General features: G+C 43.5%; 1 protein-coding gene across 1 annotated transcript; it reads right to left on the bottom strand.

The window, feature by feature from the left end:
* Positions 1–500: 500 nt before the first annotated feature.
* LOC135500317 (uncharacterized) lies at positions 501–3,675 on the bottom strand. The gene is made up of 2 exons (XM_064791706.1): positions 3,532–3,675; positions 501–3,191 (listed from the first exon to the last, which is right to left on the bottom strand). Exons 1-2 carry the CDS (start codon positions 3,534–3,536, stop codon positions 1,859–1,861), a joined length of 1,338 nt encoding a protein of 445 aa, XP_064647776.1. The 5' UTR covers positions 3,537–3,675; the 3' UTR covers positions 501–1,858.
* Between the last annotated feature and the right edge of the window lie 9,918 nt (positions 3,676–13,593).

The raw sequence follows: 13,593 nt of genomic DNA, 5'->3' as shown, positions 1-13,593 counted from the left end.
CCAGTCTTTGCAGTTGGTCCTTGGATCTTAGACAACCTGCCTGAACAGCTAGACACTGTCAGCCCAAGTTTCAAATAAGACATTTTCAGCTAGTACCAAATAGCTTCAGTCAAACATAAGATAATGTCACCACCAGTACCAAATAAGACAGGTTCAGCTACAAGCAACGGTCCAGACAAGACATTTCCAGTCCCACACATAAGACACAGTCAGCTAGTCCCAGATAAGGCAATGTAACATCCTTCTGCAAGTTAAGACACTGTCAGTTACAGTGCAAGAACATATAAAGACAATGTCACATCCATTGGTCCCAGGGGACAATGGTCTCAACACTGCATGGCCCACCAGCTTTCACATCAGGCAACCAGTCTTTGCAATTGGTCCTTTGTACTATTGGCTCATGGACATCCTGAAGTGTCTCAACACAGCTGTGTTACACTTGACAAAGAAGCATATGCGTGTATGTCCTCCGGTTACAACTCAAAAAACAACACCAAATCTACCTTAAATGCTTTATTCGATATAAATTGTCTGATATGCAACCTTTGGTTGTAATAAATGCAATTTCTTATATACAGCATAAAGCTATGAAGTATCTGTACAGTATAAACATAATGTCTTTGGAGTAACTTGCTGCAATTTGCACAATCCAGGTCCATTGTTTACTCTGGTCGGTGGCATGATACAAAGAGGTATGTATTATGACTCAAAATCAGGTACAACGTGTAGTACACCTGCTTCATGTATGTACATGTAATAGTAAAAGATGGTACGTGTTGATCGCAAGATTATGCATTTCGTTGTCAACAAACAACATAGGAGAAAAACGGAGAATCCATTAAAAACTTCACATGCGGTAATCACACATTCCATCAAGAATAGAATTTCCTAAACTAAGTATCGATAATAAATGCATGCAGTTGCAAAAAATGCAAAAATAAAACCAACCACTAATTCTTTAGTGTGAGATGTCTTCTTAAAGGGGAGACTATCCCATGCCTATAGTTCCCCTTTAAAATGCAGCAAAAAGCACATTGATAATTCAAATCCTGCATCGATGCTATTTAGCCAGTTGAGACGTGTGTTACACATACACCTATAAATCAGACTACAGCAATTGTAACCCATACAAACTTGTGCACTTGAGCCCCTGAAACTTCGTGTAGTCCATCCACCACATACCTCAGCTGGCAACCATTGATTCAATACTAATGGACCCAAAAAGAAGTTATTGGCATGCCAAAGAAAACTTCATCTTTTGGTAAAACTTTTTCAAGTATTCAGTCGCATCGATTACAAGACTTACTGTAAACAATTCATAATAATGATAATAACATTACCGATGCAACGATCGTAATGATTAAAGAATGATGTCATTGTCAGATGATAAGACTAGAACATAAGCACAAAGATGACATACAAAATGTATTTGGTGGCGTACACTTCAACTTTCATGACTGTAGCATGTGTAATCGGTAGTTCTCCCAGAAAGCACCACACCAAGGATACATATATTCTAAAATCAAATCGGCCTCTGGATAAATGTTTAACACATTCGATTTTAACAACCTCTACGGTATATAAAAAGCACTGAAGTTAAAACAAATTTGGACAAACTGTCTGAAGCAACAGATAGGTGGGTATGTTGATGACAAAATATTAATCACCAATTTAAGATAGAGATAAAATTGTACTATACAACCATTTGGTCATTCAATTCATAAAAAGAAATGCAGTTTCTGGCTTGATGAGTATTGTGATTCGAGATAGAGAACCATGTAACCAGGGTGACATGTATAAGTACCCAACTCAGGCTGATACCTTTACATTCAATCCTACTCTATTTACATGATATGACTCACAGCAGGTACAAATATGTAACTATTGTGATAACAAATGGCACAACAACATAATACATAAACGCAGCTAACCCGATGGCCGTGCTCAACGCCATCCCCACGATCGCAGACCACTTTGCTGCTTTACGATATTTTGCCGACTTGACAAAGTTTCCATCTTCTCGTCGCTTCCGAGAGAAAATCCTCAAAACAATTGCAGCGACACCAAGCGGGAAACAAAACAATGTGACAAACGCATACAGAAAAATCACACCGTCTATTTTCGACGAAGACTTCTCTCTTTCTTGCAAATGTTTCAAATCGTCACTACCCATCATCGTGTCAACTAAAACAATCTCGTCTCTTTTTGAAGTCAGTTTCAGTTTTTTTGCTTCATGATATTTTACGTCTCTTTGCAAAGAGTTCTGATTGTTGTCCATCGCCAAGCTATTTCGTTTACTCGTCACAGAGCTCACGCTAATTGTCCGCTTCATTTTTGCATCTGCATAGAGACAGTTTTCGCTATTCGATGGAGAGCTGCTAGAACTCAGAACAGCGCCACCTATATCTCGTTTCTTATCACGGTAGGTTTGATCACATTCAGACCCGGACGAACACAAACGAGTCTTCGTTTCTGAACTAGTCGAGTACAGTCTGCCCCGACTTTCAGAACTATTCGAGTGCTTGCGACTTCTTGTCTCGGAATTACTTGAATGCTTCCGGCTCTTAGTCTCAGAACTGGTGGAGTTTTTTCTGTTCCTCGCCCTTTCTTTGTGAAGCTTATCTCGTGAGCCAAGTTTGTCCTCCGATTTTGATGACGACTTTCGGCGTTTCTTTTTCGTCGTTGTGAGGGTCTCGCTATCACTATCCGCATACAAGTCGTCAAACTGAACCATCTTGACACCGCCCCCTAGTGGGCTCACTGAGAACACATCATCAGATACATTACTACCAGCGCTACCTATCGGAGGACGGTAACACCAATGATAATGGCAGCTACTACTGTCCGAAGAAGCATCAAAACTCTTCAACAGAGTTGGGTGTGAGTATTTCGTTATGCCAAATCTTTGCCGGCCACTAACTAGACCATACGACGTTGACGGGAGGTCATTTTGCATCAAGATATAATCTGGTGGTTGCAATAGACGACGCCACGGTTCCTGATGCTCCTCTTCTATTTCTAAAGCCCCCTCGGGTGTTTCCACAAAAGACGTTGTTTGAACTGGAGATGGTGGTGGAGAAGACTTAATTTCATCATCGTCTTTGTTTGTCAAGTCTTCGATGACTGGGCTGTCCTCCCTCACGACAGACAGTTCTCGCATCTGAACTGACATCTTGCGATATCTACTTAGCCTGAAAGGGAAGGGAAAGATTAGAATAGAACTACTAGTTCCATCAAAGGCAATGCTAGCCTAGTTCCTGGGCTTATACCCCTATTTTACGCCTTCTACCCCTATTATAAATACATGTACTCAAGGGCCTGTGATATTGAATAGCTTCTTCGCATGCACAGCAGCACATTGCACAAGCGACACGACGAGAAAGTTACAGGTAAATGCATAACGCGATACACTGTATCCGCATACGCACAGATGATGCGCACAGCGTGCATAATACCCAAACAACACCAGATCCGGGTTTGCACCCCTGAACAAATACACATCACTAAGCCCACCAAAAACACCATCCTTACCACATAAAGACCACAAAGTGAGACACCAGTTTGTATATCGTCTTCTGATCTCGCCATCTTGGCTGTTAGACTACATTTTGCATTGATGGAATGCGCTAAATTACGAGTGAAATGCAGAGATTTTTAGTGCATCGTCTAAATCGATCATTCACTGAATGATGCACTGGGCGTACTACAATACACGTGGGTGCCTGAATGAATTCCATCCTCGTCACTAGGGAAACCTGCTCCTGTGCAAATATTATGTAACGTGTATGGTAAACGTGTACACGATTACTGGTCATGGTGTCACGGTTGAGTGGGTTTGGGACTAAAACTGTGGGAGAGATAAGACAGTCACAGCCAGACAGAATTGAGTCCAGCACCCTGCCTTGCCTATACTGTGTAAGAGATAGGACAGTGCCTAGAATGAATCGGACCTGGCACCTCCACCGTGAGAGAGACAAGATTGTCCCAACCAGACGAATCGGGCATGGCACATCCTTGATCCTACACAGTGCGAGAGAGGGGACAGTCACCACCTTGGACAGTCACAACCTGTCCCCTCACAGATTTATCGGATTCTGATTGGCTGAGAACCTAAATGTACACTGTACTGCCCGAAATTTTCTGCTTTTACACCAGAGTCTTTCCCCGACTCCCCTGAAGTATCGGCGATCTGTGACCTGATCATCCTGATAATGTTGATGTGATTGTGATGTGACTGGGCACTGCCACCTCGTCATTCTGAAGACTGGCACTCATCATTCTCGCTTTCACACCTCATGGGCCGAGGGGTCAGTCACCTCTGAAATCATGAGACAGATCAAGTTGATGGTCAAATTAAGGAACACATGTAAAGATCAAGATTTCCTTCCAATATATTTTTAGCAAGACTTGCCTTTGACTTGGACAGTCGCAATGTGGATTAAGACTATAGAGACCTGCCACCTAAGTTTTCCTGGCAATATGGTCCATCAGAATAGCATCAGGTAGCATACTAATGCCGTCTTTATCATACCTTTAAAGGGACTATGGCAAACTTCCATCTCCAATCACATCAAAGTATGTTGGATCAAACACCCACCCAGGGTCTCCTACTTATCATGATCATATACATAATCAAAAAGTAACATATCGCCTTCTTTTCGGCGAAACAGAGACTGAATTATTCACATTGTGTTCAACTGCGTTCATTTCGCAGTCAATTAATTAGTTACCAATGTATGCCTTAGACTAAGTTAGAGGGGGCAGAATGGCACTGTTTATATACTGTGCAAATTCTCTCGGCATTACATCTATGGTGTTAACCCCACTTACGTATCAGGTGCGTTGCAGGTCAATTATCTATGCTGCCACCCCTTAGTGAGGACAATAACTAGTAGTCCCGGCAGCGAGGGTTTGTTTTACAGGTAGGTTCGTACTATTGTGTACATTTGATTTATTATTAAAATAATTAAGTAAATGAAAAAAAAGCAATAAAAACAAAAAGTGCATAATTGTTTGGGTCCTTCCGAGATTCGAACTCGCACCAATTGTCAATGGTCTGGTTGTGACTGTCTCACCTCTCTCACCATGTTGGCAAGTCTGGCACCGACAAACGTGGCCAATTCTTGGGCAATGAGATTGGCTTAGGTATTATGATTGCCAAGAGGCGAGCTTCTACATGGTGCCTTCCCAGGTTCTGAAGCTGTCCAGGACTGTCTTGATCGATGGCTCATATGGTCTGGTTGTGTGATTGTCCTTGGTTCTATATGGTCCAGAGGAACGACCACATCGTGTGAGACAGTCACAACCGAAATTGTTTTGGATATGGTAGAGTATTAGTTGGTCTGTTGGGAGATTGTCCCAGACAGAGTTGGGCTCAATATACTATGCCACAGTCCAAGACAGGGTCAAGATGGTTTATGTTGCCTGGTTGACAGTGCCCCAGGAATAGTTTGGTTTCAGGCCTCTGTCCAGATCCAAGACAGGGCCTGGAGTTGGGATCAGTGAAAGTGAGGATTCACTGTTTACTGAGAGGGACTGGGCCAAGGCAGGGCAAGGAAAACACCGAGAATGATGAATGCAGGGATTGTCTGAGATGAAGGTGCAGGACCCACATTGGACAGGGAGACCATTAGCAATGTGGCCCGATGTCCGCCTCCTGGCAAGAGTTGAACAAAAAACACAAGTGTCTTATAGGTTATCAATGGTTGTATATTTTCCTTTTCACAATACAATGCTGATGTCATATATCTTTCCGATAGAACTTTCTGTACAAATCTACAAATGTAAAAAACATAATCTGATTTTGTCCAAGTACAAAAATAAAAGCATGATACACTGGGAGGAGTGTTCATTTATTATCATTGCAATACTATAAAAGATGGTCACAATAACAATACAAGTAAGTGCGGACTCCACCTTCAAACTGAGCTGCACCTGACCACCAAGATGTTGTTGATGAAATAAAAGAAAAATGTTGATCAAATCAAATTAAAATAATCATTAAGTAAACAGCGACAAAATGATATGAAGAGGATACCACATCCTCCGTCAACCTAAGATTCCAACTATTAGCTTCAAGGTCACAATATCCGAGGCGACAATACCTCCAGATTACTGTAAACTAGGTCAGGAGCAGTCGGGACTTTCTGGACAGCACTAATTATGAAACAACTACAAAAGCTATGAGAACATCTCCAAATCCGAGACAGCTCCTGACCTGTTTTACAGTCAATTTCATGCAACTTCCTTTTGAGCTAAATGATATCTAAAACCTTCTCTATAATTGCACAGTCCAATAGAAATAGTTTGATCACAAAACAAGATAAACCCATTTTGAGAAAAATGGCTTCAAAGTATAGAATTTAACTGAAAATGCACAGGAAAACTATGCCAACCATTCATTAAAATTATACATCACTCATAACAAAAGAAGAAGACCAACAGTATTAAGATTGCATTAAGATTGGTCTACCCTTGAAATGATCGTTGAGATTCAGTTGATCTGGCCCTATAGCTCTCAGGCCTGGCTTGTAACATTTTGACTGCCCCCTCCCCAGTAATCTCAATGGATATCGCATGCATCATTCTCAGCTTGTCAAAGTCAACATAACACAACAGGAATTTCATTCTTTGTAGTGAACCAATCTAAATTAAGGAATAAGGGTCTTGATCCTCGCAATCCTCATCCGAATAGTCATACCTAATCTGTGTATTCCTCTCCCGTAGCGACACCTTACGAGCACTCCGCACACCATCATGAGCATCAATGTCCCTGTTCAATGTACCACCCAACCCTTTCCTCCTGGGAGGCGACAGGTTCAACTTTTGGCGGACTTTAGCAGATGATGCAACAGTTCCTCGAGAGAGTCGATTGGTCATACTGGGAGAATGCGATTTGCAGCTTTTCGCCAACTCCAATTTTTTCCTTGCAGCAGAATGAGCGGAACTTCTTGGACTGGGGCTGGTTGGCTGTTTCCTTTTGATGGAGCCATAGATTGTTTTCTGAGGTGATGATATGGCTTGGTTTGCAGCCTGTGCAGCAGCCCGTTGTGGGGAATTCCGAACCTTGGGGTTCCGACCAAAGTCCCATGTAACCTTATTTTTGTTTTTGATTATTTTCCCCTGGTTGACACATGAAGAAGAGTTCTTCACCTGGTTTTTACAATTTCTTGCCCCATGATTGTTCGAACAACCACAAGCTGCTTTTCCTTTACTTGGCCCCAATGTTTTTGTTGTGAACATCCTATCCATTCCCAAACGATATGATTTTGGACGATCCGATAACTTCTTCAATAGTTTCTTCTTGGGACTTTTCAGTTTTTCACCAGGTGGTGCTTTAGCGGAGATATGTTTCAGAGTACCGAGTGGCAGAAAGATCTCCGTCTGTTTGCGAATGGAACTACCCTTTGACTTTTTGTCTTTTCCTTTTAAATGAGGTGCACCAATCTCAGGAGATTTCAGAACAGGTGAAGTCAGAGGATCAGATTTTCTGCTGCTGCAGTCAATTTCCTCTGTAGCTTTCTCCTCTACTTTTGAATTGTTTACTTTGGGCGAGTTCATGTGTACAACAAGCACCGAGTCTTCAAGATCTTTCTCAGAGTCAGTTACTTTCATCTTTTTCTGAGCAGACAATAACTTTTGTTTGTCCACTACATCCTGGCCTATTCCAGGGGTCATACCGACACCCGGTAAACTGAACATCCTTCCCTGCACTGGAGTACTTGCACCTTGCTGCACTGCAAATGAACTGATCTCCATGTTCGATTGTCCAGACGGTATATTCTTCAAGCCGGCAGAACTAAGAGGGCGCTTCCGCTTAAGACGTAATTTACTGCCAACAGGGGGACTGATTTCCCCTGCAAGTTGAGACAAGTGCCTATCAGACTCTCCAGCAACACCATTTACACCACTTGCAGCTTGCTTTGAGGTAATGATTGCTGCCTGCTGACCATACTTTCTAGGGGAAGCGCTTCGCCTGGGAGAAGACAACTCTATAATACACTCGTCATCTTTTTCTGGAACTGCAGACATCTCATTTTCAAGCCGAGGCTCCAAGTCTGCACTAGGACTCGACATTCTGATTGACTCCAAGATGACCTTGCTCACACTCCTCTTCCTGGGGGTGGCTGCCTCCAAAAGCTGCTTGGCCATATCAACTGCATCCTTGCGGCAACTCCTCGGAGTGGTTGTGACAAGTTCAGCTATCGTGTATCGCTTGTTTCTTGGGGTAACAGGACAAGTCTCTGCGGAGCTCTGTGATACCCCATTACCCGAATCTGTGGCTTCAGATTCAGCAAGACTGTCGGATTTCAACAGGGCAGCCGAGTCCACTGCACTTTTCAGACTCATTAGGGCCCTGTTCACTCTCAAACCTCTCGGAGAGTTCACATCGTTTTCATCAGTTTGAAGTGGAATCTCACTTGCTTCGTCTTCACAAACTCTACTCCTTGTCCGCTGCCTGCTCTTCCTGGCCGCGCCATCAACTTCAGATCCAGTTCTGTCAACCTGTATAATTCTATGCTCTATGCGATTCCTTGACTTTCGCCTGCCTTTAGGCCTTTTGTCACTAATATCAGACTCTGTTTCAAGATCAGCACTTGAAAGATATTGAGAATGCATATCATCTTGCACACTTTTTACACTCTCAGACTCGGAAACAAATTCATCAGGTTCAGTCCTCGGTCGATATCTACTCCTATCAAGAGGAATCCTCTTCTTCCTTTTATCTGCCCGCATCTTGTTGGATTCTTTCCACTTCCTTTTTCTCCCGCTTCTCATCCCATCCTCTGAAGCTGGATATTCAGACTCATGGCTACTGCTCAAAGCAGACGCCAAGACCTCATCACAATTATGAGTATTTCTCAACAGTTTACGTAATGACCTGGGGGATTCTCCAACAGCGTCCGTTGCCACAACAGGGTCGATAGCTTCAACTGATATCTTCGTCTTTGAAGATTTCGGTGAACTGAGCAATTTGATGCTATGAGCAACAGCAGATTTTATAAGTTTATTTGGTTTACAAACTCTCGACCGTGGACTATCCTTTTCCTTTGAATCAGCCACTTTCCTTGGTGTTATTCTCAGGGACCTGCGATGTGAAATGACCGCCATATCTCTAGCAGCATCTTGATGGGTAGTATCTCCTTCATCTTGACTTGTTTCTGCAGCACTAGAGTTGCCACACAACTTCCCATACGGAGTTTCACATAGCCTTGTGACAAAAATATCGCAGTTTTGATCCCAAGTAGATGACGCCTCAGACTCTGACCCCAGCTCTAACCCGCCGACCAAACCTATTTCAGACTCAGAAGGGAAATCCTGGTCACCGATCTCATCTTCAATTTCACACTTAGCCACGTTACCATTTCGTAAAGCCTGTATCTTTGCAACATTCAATTTCGGTTCCGGGGAGAGTAGCCCTGAACGTATGTGGCTAACAGAGTTTGTCTGAGAACATGATGGTTGCCTGGTCGACCTGGAGGACCGGCGATCACGTAACCTTTCCTCAGGAGCCTTTCTATTTAACTTTCGGCGCTTCTTTTTGGACCTTATCTCCACAACGGCTGATTTAACAACGTCCCGAGTGACCGGTTCTATGGCAGTTGGTGTCTGTTCAGAAACACCCACAATGCACGACTCTGAACCTTCCATACCCGCACCCCTGAGGTCAGCAGACGCATTGCTAGAACTTGACTTGATACGTGGTCTAGACTTGCCCTGAATGGACTGAGGCATCACAGCAGACTGCGAACTAACCGGCGAGTTGGATCTGCTGCCTTTCTCAAACGCACCACTGGACACATCCTTGAAGAACTTGCGCGTTATTCTTAAAGGCACCAAATCAAATTCTTCTGCAAAGGATGACAGATGGTTATCATTTTGCGGCAAGTTTTCCTCAGGTTTCAACCCGAGTGTCTCAGCATGTCTTTCTGAAATGCCAAATTGTTCATCAGCAGTAGCACCCAAAGCAAGGTTTGCTGAATCTGGCATTATGTTTTCATGATCTCTGTTACTTCCTTTACTAGCAGAACCGGCACATTTCTTTAATACGGATCTCAGGGCAACAGCGACCGACTCAATACCTTCCTCCAGATGGTGTTTTCTAGGGACAGACGACTGCCCAATTTTGCTTCTCCCTGAATCCTCAGCAGTGATTTCCTCAGAACTAGACCTTGTAATTCTATGCCTTGAACTACTCACAGGCAAATCTGATACGAGTTTGTCTTCAGTATTATGAGACCTAGTGTTTCTTTTAGAGGTAGATTCCTGGACCAAATCTCCAGCAGCTGAAAGCGACGGTGACTTTCTCCTCTTTCGACTTTGTTCCACAACAGGGGATTCTTGCCCTCTCTCTAAATCTGGTTCTGGCACAGTGCTACTCGATTCAGAACTTGTAGCTGTACTTTCAACAGAGGTTGATCTCGTCCTTCGAGGTTGAGGAACCCTCTGACTGTCTTCCTGATTGTCAGTGACAAATGATTTTCTCCTTCCGACTGTTTTTATACCAGCATCAGCATCAGTTTGAGCCGTGTCTGTTTCCTTGCCAAGATCTGATTTTCTAGTCTTCTTTTCCCTGCCATGCTTTACTGCAACATCTGTCTCAACTTTCACACCCTCTTCAGTTTCTACATGATCCCAGGCCTTCAACTCGGCTGACAACTTTATCATATCCCCAATACGCAGAGTGGAACAGGCAGAATCTGGTTTAACTACAATGTCATTGTTTGTATCCATACTACAAATATCAGTGTCAGTATTGACAGCATTATCCAAATCAGTGTTGGTATTGTGCCCCAAACCTTCATCATTATCTGTAATATTCACTTTAGCTAAACCAGTGTCGGTATCACACGCTCCACCTGAGTCAATATTGTCAACATGCGCACTTGTGTTGCTCTTGAATTCAAGTTTACCACGACTCAAACGTTTTGGAAGATGAGGCCGAGCCAAGCCTATGTCACGACTTTTCACCTTCTCTGCTACTGCTTCATAACCCATCATTAGGTCTTCAGATATCATCCGATGGTCTGCGCGATGTCTGTCCAAGATAACACGACCAGGGCTGCTGATTCTTTCCCCTCGGATGAACACTTTATGTCCCAGCATTGCTGGAGGGTTCTCATGAATGGGATAACCACCCGATGGACCGACAACGGGTGGCAAGACGCCTTTTTTATGAAGTGGCGAACTAAGCAAGACATTTAAACTTGCGGAATCATCGGAATTTTGCTGTGATCTCTTTACACTAGGTGGCGTGTTCAGGTGCCTCGGGGTGAGAAGAAGAGTGGAGTCTCGCACAGCACCAGGGGAATAACTACTGGAAGTAGGCGAACTCGGCCCTCGCATGGGAGAAGGCAGAACCTGCCCACTTGAACGCAGAGCTCTCCCTGGTGAAATCAAAACTTGTCCTGAGCGAGTGCCAGAGCAAATCAGAGAACTTGCAGGACTTGAATCAACATTTGAATTTAGCACTGGAGAATTTTCATCACGCATACTAAGTTTAAAATGTGGTCCATGTTTTTTCTGCGGACTAGAAATCTCCATCATTCCATCACAATCCCCCACAAGTGCGGCGATATTTTTCTGCGGTGGCGTGTCCAAAATCATTCTAGCCGGTGATCCACCAACTGGTGCGATCCGTGTTGATCGCCTGTGAGGTGAAATGATTCCAATCAAAGTGTGTCCATCATCATCAACAACTCCTAGATTTGCTGAAGGAGATTTAGGACTGATTCTCAAATTCTCTTTTTCCTCAAGATTATCCTCAACAGTTTGTGCAGGAAGACATTTTTCAGAGGATATCAATTTCGGCTTGGATCTTGTCTCAGTAGTACTATTATTTTCCATCAGACTTTCTGTACCATCTTTCCCAGGACTTAGTTCTACTGTGACATGTTCACAAGTCTCTGCTGTAGCTTCAGTAGACTCAGTACTCTCCAGAGTCATACTATCGCTCTCTAATGAAGAATGAACACCACTGAATTTCCTCATCCTGCAACTCATACCCTCAACAGCTGGAGGCGACCCATTGCCACGCAAGGAGCGCCTGAGTGACAAAATCTCTCCACTCTGTGCCCTTGCATGCGTATTACAGCTTAATGTCTGTAAAGGTGACTTGGGAGATTTCAAGATATTGGAATCAACTCCCGATGCTTGCTTTTCAGTGTCGGTGTCTTCACTACTATCAGTCTTTTCAGCTTTGATGCGGCGAATGACAGCTGGAGGATCTTCAGGTTCAGAAATCTCAACTTTTGAACTATTTGTGTCATTCTGTGACACATCTGTTTTAACATCAAATTGTTTTTGTGCACTTCTCGAACGCTTCCAGCTATCTCTCCTCGATTTATTTCTCTCTGCTGTCTCAACTATATTATTGTTCACTTCAACTTCACAATCACCAGCAGTGGCGCCACCTCCCCGAGACACCTGCACTGCCTCATCCGTTTCGGTCGAATTGAAGGATTCCGATTCCTTCAAAATGGAAGACATCGCACTCGCGAAGTCTTCGACAACATATGAGGACTTCCTCGCCTCAGATACGAGCAACGAAGGCGACCCCTGAACTTGTACCGAATTATTCCTTTCCTCAGGGTCCATCGATACATTCACCTCTGCACCGACAACTGCTGATTCACAAGGTGAGTTTCGTTTCCGGCTCAGCAACCTTGGACTTTCTCTCGCACCCTTCTTCCTAATGGACGGAGACTTGCAGGATTTCGATCCACTCTGGCCTCTTGGAGACTTGGACAGTTTAGAGGAAGGCTTCCCCATTGGCAAACTTGTCTTGTCTATAGCTGGTTTTGACCTGAAAGTACAAACCGTTACAACTTTTTATCAAATGGTCTGTGTAATTGCTAAGAACTCAGAGATGCCAGGCTGATAGAAAATGTTGCTACTAGTGGGTCCAAAGTTGCTTTCAGAAGACCATTGTTGTATTAGCCCGCTACAAAATCCTTCCACCAATGGCAATGGAGAAAGCAGACAATATGGTTGATGTACATCGAACAACAAACGTTACTCACCTCATTTGATTTTGCTTCTCCCTCTTCTCTGCATTGTTTGTGACCAAGTCTTTAATGAACACCTCCAACGTCGGCCCATTACCAGTGATCAGCTCATCAAGATTCTCATAATTCTTGTCGTTCCTGGCAAACTTTTGGTGTTCCTGGACACGCACATGCTGAAATTGGAAATAAGAATTCAAATATTGGATTGATCTTCATATCTGGTATAAATGTACAGCAGTTATCTCAGATAATTCTTCACCAGAGGAAAAAGACTTGGCAAATCAGAAACTCACAACAATCAATAAACAGCCGACAGGCTAAAACATATTCAGAGATGCCCTTACTTTGTCTATGTCATCATATTTGACGCCACAGAGTTCACAGAATCCACGTTTCTGTTCCGCCTTGCGGTTGGCATCCTTTTTTCGTCTCATCTCACCAGCGGTTATGATGTGACCGCTGTCCATGTAATCAGCGGAGTCTGTCCGTCCACGCGGTTTAGATGAATCCCTAAATAAGCAATAGAGGCCACAGTAAAATTAGATGAAGTGCGGAAGTAATGGCTGGAATATGTCTGAGTTGGTTT

Source organism: Lineus longissimus, chromosome 16 (genome assembly GCF_910592395.1).
Source record: "Lineus longissimus chromosome 16, tnLinLong1.2, whole genome shotgun sequence".
NCBI lineage: Eukaryota > Metazoa > Nemertea > Pilidiophora > Heteronemertea > Lineidae > Lineus > Lineus longissimus.
The sequence above is the reverse complement of the archived record's forward strand: the minus strand, read 5'-3'. Positions and strand labels throughout refer to the sequence as shown.